Raw genomic sequence first — 8648 nt, 5'->3', positions numbered from 1 at the left:
TATGGTCTTTTCTTGATTTTCTTTGAAACCAAAATACCTGAATTCAGTAATAGTAAAAACTTTTCAAATGCATCTCTGTATGACCACTGAAGATGCTGTACAATACCCAAGAAACTTAGCACCACTGGAGCCCTAAGCGGGTCGCCTGGGACCGGTGCCACATTCCCCTCGGTCCCAGCAGCTCCGGCTGGGTCAGGTAGTGGGAAGCTGCTGCCCAGCTGGCCACAGGACTCATGGCACAGGTTTGGGGGAGCCAGGGATGGAGAAGCAGCAGGCCACTACTTCCATCTGGCACAAGATGGATGTGTCTCCCAGACAGGGCTCCTCTGCAAAACACATCCCAGGGATGGGAACACATTGGTGGGCACTGGGATGCCCTGACAGGATGGGCACAGATAAAGCTCTCATCTCAGCTCCTCAGTGATGGGCTGTTCTGAACATGCACCTAAGGTCTGTCACCTCAGACAGATCCCACCAACACCCCAGAAACACTCCAAGAAACCAGCTGGCACGTGGGAATGTCAGCATGTTGTGTTTGTGGAGGGAACAATTCACAGTGCTAACCTCTCAGAGCTCCCACACACTCACCCAGGTGTGTCCTACCCACCCCGAATCCCTTTCTTTTTAGCCTGATGACATCACACAACAGCAGTGTTAAAGCCAAGGGAATCTTCCCTCACAGAAATTAAATCCCAAGCAATATCCCTTGGAGATGCCTTAAAATAGAAGTTCAAAATCTGACACAGTTTAGTTTGGATTAAGTTTAGAGTGTTTCAGGAACCCAACCAGAACTACAGAACTGATGGAAAGTTTTAACAGGGATGTAAGACCTAAGGTGCCCTGAAGGTGGGTATGTGCATCTCTTTCCTCAGGGAAAAGAATCTCTGGAGGCCACTCCTCAGGCTCTGAAATTAAATCAGCTTTCTGAACTGGGAGTGCATCTGGCTACCATCTTCTGCATAAAAATATACACTGGAGCCCGACCTCAGAGTGGGTGAAAATCAGCTGCATTCCAGGGATCTTGGTCAAGTCCCCCTCAAGGACATCAGTGAGGCTGGATAACGATGGGGGGGGGAGGCTCCCTTCTATTCGTTTTGCTGTGCTAAACGCTTCTCACTTATCCCTTCTCCCAATGCCAGGAAACAGATGAAGCTTGAAGGAATTTGGATGTGTAAAAACAAGCTGAGAAGAGGTTCAGCGATCAGTGTGTTCACTGGCAGCACAAGCTGAGCCAGACCAAAGCTGGAGCACCCAAAAAAATATTCCCCCAAAAAATCCCCAAAAATTACCAAAAATATCCCAAAAAAAAACCTCCCCAAAATCACCTGCAGCTGGCAGCCAAAGTGAGAAAAAAACCAAAAAACTACCTAAAAAAACAGCCAAAACCACCCCAAAAATATCCCAAAAAAAAAAACTCCCCAAAATCACCTGCAGCTGGCAGCCAAAGAGAAAAAAACCAAAAAACTACCTAAAAAAACAGCCAAAAACACCCCAAAAATTCCCCAAAAAAATTCCCAAAAACCCAAAAAAATATTCCCCAAAAAAATTCCCCAAAACATCCCAAAAAATTTCCCCCAAAATCCCCCCAAAAAGTCCCAAAAAATCCCCAGAAAACCTCCAAAACACCCAAAAAATATCTCAAAAAAATTCCCAAAAACCCCCCCAAAAAACCTAAAAACACCCCAAAAAATTACCAAAACCTCCCAAAAATCACCATAACCTGGCTGCCAAAGGTAAGGAAAAAAACCCCAGAAACACCCCAAACATATTCCCCAAATAGTCCCAAAACCCTCCCAAAAATGCCAAAAAACCAAACAAATCCCCAAAAAACCCACCTAAAACCACCACAAAAATATTCCCCAAAAAAGTTCTAAAAAATTACCAAAACTCAAAAAAAACTCCCCTCAAAAATCCCCCAAAAATCCCCAAAAATTACCAAAAATATTCCTAAATCCCCCCCCCCAAAATCACCTGGACCTGGCTGCCAAAGACAAGAAAAAAACCCAAAGAACATCCCAAAAAAACAGCCAAAAATACCCAAAAAATTTCCCCAAAAATATCCCCAAAAATTCCCAAAACCCCAAAAAAATTCCCAAACCCCCCCCGAAAAAATTCCCCAAAACACCCCAAAAAAATTGCCCAAAAAAATCCCAAAAAATTTCCCCCTAAAAATTTCCTCCCAAAATTTCCCCCAAAAAATTTCCCCCAAAAATCCACCCGAAAAGTCCCAAAAAAAACCCCCCAAAATATCCCCAAAAATTATCAAAAACCCCCCAAAAATTTTCAAAAACCCAAAACAAATTCCTAAAAAAATTCCCCAAAACATCCCAAAAAATTTCCCCCAGAAAACTCCCAACCCCCTCTCACAAATATTCCAAAAAAACCCCCAAAAATTACCAAAAAACCGTGAAAAAAATTCCCCCCAAAAAACCCCAAAAATCACCTGGAGCTGGCAGCCGAATGTGAGAAAAAAAACCCAAAAAACACCCAAAAAACCAGCCAAAATCATCCCAAAAATATCCTCCAAAATTATTAAAAATGGCTAAAAGTGATGCCCCTTTCACACCACTGGTAGAAATGGCACAATACCAAAAAAACCTGTACCTGTTCCATTTTCAGACTGAAGCAACAGGATATTCCTGGATTCTAATGCAGCAGGGAAGGGAAATGTTTGGGTAATCCTTTCTTCATTTAAAGATTTCTTCATGAAAGCCATCACTGCCCTCAATCGGGACATCCACCACACCCAGGCCATCTAAAAAATGAAAAAAAAAAAAAAAAAAACCTAAGCAGAGGATCCAGACCACTAGGAAAAAGAAGAGAGGTAGAATGCAACACTGCAAGAATACAAGGCATCCTTCTAATTTATCAAGAAATAAAAAAAAAAAAAATAAAAAAAAGGTGAAAGGCACCTTTGTCACACATACATACAACGTTAAGTGCAACACAAACATCCCTGCTGAACCTTCACTCTGCCTTTCAATGCTGCTGTCCGGCACAGAGAAGCTGCGGCTGCTGCTGGATCCCTGCAAGTGTCCAAATCCAGGTGGGACACCGGGGCTCGGAGCACCCGGGGCTGCTGAAAGGCATTTCTGTTCATGGCAGGAGTGGAACTAGGCGAGCTTTAATGAGCGTTCCCACCCAAACCATTCCAGGATTCCGTGATTCTGTGAACAGACCTAGGCAGAAGGGCTAAATTTCCATTTTAGTGCAAGAATGCCGCTGCAAGGGCATGAAGAGGGATTTTTTCCCCGTACGGGCCACCAAATTATTTGTGCAAGTTTAGGACAAAACTGGGGAAAAGCCTCCAAAGGAGCCCCCCAAAATAAACCCCCCTCACAATTCCTCCCCCCCACTGGGCTCGGAGAGAATTTTACTCGGGGGGAAAAGTGGAAAAACTTGTTTATTAACAAACACAAGAAAAACACTTCCCAGCAACAGGAAAGTACAATCCCAGATGACAAAAGAAATGTTTTCACCGAAGTGAGAGACGGTCGCTGCTGGGAAGGGCAAGAAGCTTCTTGGGCAGGCTCCGGAGGCAGTCTCTGATGCTCAGGTCCCGTCCGGAGCCGGTACAGATCTTGGAGCTGAAGGAGAGAAAGGGGGAGGGGAAAGCAGCAGCAGCCAGGGCAGAGCCGGGGCAGCAGCGGGCAGAAGCAATAGGGCAAAAGCAGCGGGGCAGAAGCAGCGGCCGGGGTAGCTAGCGCAGCAAGCAGCAGCAGCAGCCGGGGCAGCAGGGCAAGCCAAGCAAGCACAGCCCCGGGGCACCACCCCCCCGGGGGGGAGAAAGGGCACCGGCGGCAGCTCCATGCAGACAGCGAGGTGTGGGAGCGGGAGAGGAGCAGACATAACACCAACCCAGGACATACTGTCAAAGCGGCACGGCCACATCAGAAATTACTTACAGATGTAAAGAATTCTCTGCCTACGCTGGATAGAAACTCCCTGGCAGCGCCAGAGCGGCGGGTTTGGGAGGTGCCGGGGCCGGTTCCCCTCAGCGCGGGGAAATCCCCGCACCGCCCTCCCGCGCACGGCCGGCGGCACGGGAGCCCCGGCAGCAGCCCGGAGCAGCAGCGGCAGCGCCGCGCGGCCCCAGCGCCCGCCCCGATGCCGCCGGGTGCCCGAGCCCCACACTCCGCCCGCCGAGGGAGCGGCGGCACCGCCGGCACCCGAACCGGAAGCGCTGTCACGTTAGCGACCGCACGTCAGCGGCCCGGGCTCCGCCCACGGCCCCACACGTCATCGGGTCGGCCCCCCCCGCATCACAGCCACGGCCACGCCCCACACGTTACAGTGACTGCCACGGCCCCGCTATTCTCGTCACAGCCGCGGCCCCGACCCTCCCGTCACAGCCACGGCCGCGCCCCTCTCGTCACAGCCGCTGCCTGCCCCCCCTCACGTCACCGCCTCGCCACGCTCCCGCGCGTCATAGGGTCGGCCCGCCTCTCCATGTCATCAGGTCACCCCTTCGGCCCGACCACGTTCATCGGGGCAGCAAAAACTGTCCCCTATCACATGGCAGAATGGCCGCCGACATATTGTCCGGCAACACGTGACTATGTAGTCGCAGCCACATTTGTCCAGCACCACGCGGCCGCGTTGGAGATGCCATATTTACCTAAAAAACACGTGGCAGCTAGGGCGCCGCCATATTTGACCGGAAGCACGTGGCGAACACAAGCGCCGCCATATTTGACCGGAAGCACGTGGCGAAAACGGGCGATGCCATTTTGAACCGGAAGCACGTGTCGGTTATGGGCGCCGCCATTTTGAAGCGGAAGCACGTGTCGGTTATGGGCGCCGCCATTTTGAACCGGAAGCACGTGGCGGATATGGGTGCCGACATTTTTGAACCGGAAGCACGTGACTGTAATGGGCGACGCCATTCTTGAACCGGAAGCACGTGATGGGCAAGGGCGCCGCCATATTGTACGGAAGAGAGTGGCAAGCACGGCCACCGCCATATTGTATGGAAGAGGGTGGCAAGCACGGACGCCGCCATTTTAAACTGGAAGCAGCACCCCGATGCATCCAAGCGCCGGGAATGGAGGCGGAATACCGTGCCAAGAGCGCGGGGTTGGTCGGCGTCCATCGCTGCCAGCGTCGGGTCGGGTTAAGGTAGGAGATAAGAATGATGCCTTTGTGAGGGGCGAGGGCCTTGAAGGGAACCACAAGAAACACGGCAACCGGACGTGACTTCGGCCACAACAAAGATGGCGACCGACCAGAAGTGGCTTCGGCCACAACAAAGACAGCCGCAAGAAAGGGCGGGAAATGAAGGACCTTGGTCCGTGTTTGGGCTGCCTGCCCGCGCCCCGATGCCGATCCCCCCGCCCGGCGCCGTTTTCCGCGGCATTGCCAGGCGTGTGGACACGGGCCGTGCGCCCAGCGGCACCGCGGGCACGCCGGAGCCCGGCGGGCGCCGGCAGGCAGCTGCGGCACGCCTCTCTCTGCCGGGCTCCGCCTCAGGAACGACCCTTTCCCAGGCGTCCCGTCTCCTCTCTGCTCCCTCCCGGCCCCCCTCCCGCCCGGGGAAACGGAGGAAAACACAAATAACATCGAGGAAGAAAGAACAGCCTGCAGAGCTGCCCGAGCCATCGCCCTGCCCGCAGCCGGGAGCAGCCAGCAGGAGGAGGCAGCTGCTTTCTCAGCCAGAAAAGTGAGAGGTGCGGGAGGGGGTTTCTTCCTTTGTCCTCTTTGCCGGCACTCCCTCCTTCTGCCTCCTGTCGCCTGTGTCTGCGGGGCTGGGGAACTTCTGGGCTGCCCCTGTCGGGCTGCAGTCGTTCTTTGTGGGTGTGGAAAAAAGGCTGAGGGGGACAGGGGGTGGAGACTCGGGGGCTCCCGTGTCCTTTGGGGCACCCCAAGGTCCCGAGGAGAGGGAGCCACGCTGCGGTGAAGGGGCAGGGGAGTGGGGAATGGGGGGGTGGTGCCGGGTGCCGTCCCCCAGAGGGACCCAAGAGTGCCAGAACATTCACAGGGAGAGCTGGGTGTAGAAGACAGGAAAATATAAATATAAAAAATATCTAACTATAGCTTAAATAAATGTTTTATTGGTTTTATTTGGTTAGAGGTAGGATTTTTAATAAATAACATAAATATAATTAATATAAGCAAATATAAATATACAAATATACAATGTATACAAACATAAAACTAAAAATATATCTAAAACTAAAACTAAAAATATGTATAAATGTATGTACGTGTAAATATATGTATAAGTATAGAATGTAAACAAATAGAAGTATATATGTAGGATATAATAGAAATAGTATCATACATGTTATGGTGTACCATATACATAATATATAAATTACAGATATAAATATGAGATACATATATTTTAAAAAATATATATGTATATATATTATAGAAATAATTATTATATATAAATATATTTTATATATTATTTATTTATATATTTAAATTACATATATATATTTATTTTAAAAAATTTGAAATATATTTAAAAATAAAGGGTTTTTTGGTTTCTATTTGGATAGTGGCTGAGCTTTTTAATAAATAATATTAAAAAATATAAACGTACAAATATATGTAAGGATATATTTATATACATAAACTAGAAATTAATTTTTGTAATATGTGCATAATTATGTGCATAATAAATTATAAAAGTGTAGTATATATGTTATAATGTAAATTGCATTGTAAATTTATTGAACAATATATGTAATATATATAATATCAAATATGAATAGGAGTAGAAATTAAATATTAAATATAGGTGTAAGTTTTCTGTATTTAAAGGGGTTTTATTTTTGTTTTTATTTGGTCAGAGGTAGGGAGTTTTTTAGTTGTGGTCGGGCTTTTTTTGGGGCATTTTGTAGGATTGGGACTCTCCTTTTTGGCTCGGGGCTGGCCCCAGCCTGTGGCCTCTCCTGCAGGTGAGTGTGACACGGTAGAGAAGGGAGCCAGGCAGTGCTCTGGGACTTTGAATCTACCCAACTGTTTTCCAAATGTATTTGCAGAGATTCAGCTGTGGGGAAGCTGCAGAGAAGGCTGCCTGGCACAGCCCCCCAGAATGGGCCTCCCCCGACTGGGCTCCCGCAGAGGATGGGGCAGTTGCAGCCCCCTGTCATTCCTGTGAGATTTGGTAAGTCTGGGGAGGGGTTTCCTGACTGTCCCTGTCTCCAAGCGAGCCGTGCCTCGTTGTCCAGAAGCCCTGCCTGGGCAGCCCGGCCCGGCACAGCTCCATTCCCTCTCCCGGGCTCACCAGAGGGATGCAGAGCCACCAAAGTGCGGGTCAGGCTGGAAAGGGGCAGGTGGGGCCTGCGGCCACAGCAGGGGGAAGGACAGGAGGCAAAGCCTCTCGACCAGCCCTGGGCCCAGCCTGCCCAGGAGAAGCTTCCGAGAGGCGCCGGGGCTCTCGTTTGCCCGGAAAGCTGCAGCCGTTGGGGCAGGTCTCGGGCTGTGACCCAGCCCCTGCAGCACTGCAGAGAAAAGGGGCACGTGATGGCCCACGGGGTCGGCTGCAGTCCTTAAGAGCAGTGCCTGCTTTCACCACTGCCTTTTGCTGCCTGCAGAGATCTGTGCTGAGGGTTGGCAGCTCCTGCTGGGGCAAGAGCTGCATCTTCCAAGAGGCAAAGCTGCAGCATCTTCCTCCCCAGGGACTGTCTCCATGCAGGAAGCAGCACAGGGGACTGGCCGAGGGGCTCGGGCTGGGACACGGCCCCAACAGGAGCAGCCCTGGCACACTGACACGGGAGGATGAGCCCAGGTGAGGAGCACGGGCCCAGCGTGGCACCAAGACAGGCATCTCCTGTGGGTTATGTGGGGCTGTGCTGAGCACCCTGGGGGGTGCTGACTGACCCCCCTTTGTGCAGAGACAGAGGAGATGCTGCTGCACCATGTCCCCAGGAGAGCCCCTGCCTCCTTCTGCTCTCAGGGATGGGACTGGGAGACGCCTCCACGCCGAGAGTGGCACTTGGCATGGCTTCAGTCCCCAGTGGAAGAGGCTGGGCTCCCCGCTGCCCAGAGCTCCTGGTTAGGGACACCCACGCCTGCGCCTGGCTCAGAGTCCAGGGTGCACTCAGTCCGGATCCAGCCTCGAGATGTTCCTGCTGCAGCTGCAGGTGAGCTCAGCTCTCCCTCAGGGACACCTGTGCCTGTAACAGCTCCAGCCCATGGAGCCCCTGCACGAGAGCTGTTCCTGGTTCTCACAGCTCCTGATCCTGCACCCCTTGCTCACTTACTGCTCAGGATATCTGAGGGCCCAGGTTTCTGTTCCTTCTGCTTGTTTCACTTGCAGGTGTTTCCCAGTCCAGCTTGCTGAACCTCCAGCTCTGACTGTGGCACGTTCTTCCTTCCAGCTCTGGCTCTGAGATGCTGCACTTGATGGCTGCTCCAGTTCCTTCCAGCTCTGGGTAAATAACTGGTATCTCTTGTGTAATCTGTGTCTGTGTTCTGTCCTTTGTGTCCATCTGTGTTACCTTTGTCACATCTCGATGCTTTATCAGCATCCTTCCAAGCCATGGTAGCCAGACTCTACTCGCGACAGGTCCCAACAGGGTTCGCGCTGCTGCTCGCTGAGTTTGGGGAAAATGGGGGGATCTTGGGGTGTTTAGTGGGGTTTTGAAATAATTTTTAAAGAGTTTTTTAGAATTTTATTGGGGAAATTTTGGGTTATT

At 50.8% G+C, this 8648-nt stretch overlaps 1 protein-coding gene across 4 annotated transcripts; it reads left to right on the top strand.

The window, feature by feature from the left end:
- The first annotated feature begins 5236 nt into the window (after positions 1 to 5236).
- On the top strand, positions 5237 to 8582 carry LOC130256161 (basic salivary proline-rich protein 2-like). 4 transcript variants are annotated; one of them, XM_056497557.1, is made up of 4 exons: positions 5237 to 5659; positions 6990 to 7114; positions 7845 to 8093; positions 8270 to 8582. In XM_056497557.1, exons 1-4 carry the CDS (start codon positions 5319 to 5321, stop codon positions 8305 to 8307), a joined length of 753 nt encoding a protein of 250 aa, XP_056353532.1. In that variant the 5' UTR covers positions 5237 to 5318; the 3' UTR covers positions 8308 to 8582. The 4 variants fall into 4 exon arrangements, 2 of the variants coding, with proteins under 2 accessions (XP_056353532.1, XP_056353533.1); XM_056497558.1 differs by lacking the exon at positions 8270 to 8582 and adding an exon at positions 7545 to 7738 and having other exon boundaries at positions 7845 to 7932; XR_008841064.1 differs by lacking the exons at positions 5237 to 5659; positions 8270 to 8582 and adding exons at positions 6670 to 6905; positions 7629 to 7738 and having other exon boundaries at positions 7845 to 7932.
- The last annotated feature ends 66 nt before the right edge of the window (positions 8583 to 8648 follow it).

This window comes from Oenanthe melanoleuca, chromosome 8, assembly GCF_029582105.1.
Source record: "Oenanthe melanoleuca isolate GR-GAL-2019-014 chromosome 8, OMel1.0, whole genome shotgun sequence".
NCBI lineage: Eukaryota > Metazoa > Chordata > Aves > Passeriformes > Muscicapidae > Oenanthe > Oenanthe melanoleuca.
This window is presented reverse-complemented; position numbering and strand designations above follow the sequence as displayed.

What these genes read in the sequence shown, in the direction of transcription:
- LOC130256161 (XM_056497557.1), top strand. Translation starts at nt 5,319, where the DNA reads ATGCCGATCCCCCCGCCCGGCGCCGTTTTCCGCGGCATTGCCAGGCGT. An exon ending in CTGCTTTCTCAGCCAGAAAA is followed by an intron (nt 5,660 to 6,989) that starts GTGAGAGGTGCG and finishes ATGTATTTGCAG; the next exon opens with AGATTCAGCTGTGGGGAAGC. An exon ending in TGTCATTCCTGTGAGATTTG is followed by an intron (nt 7,115 to 7,844) that starts GTAAGTCTGGGG and finishes CCCTTTGTGCAG; the next exon opens with AGACAGAGGAGATGCTGCTG.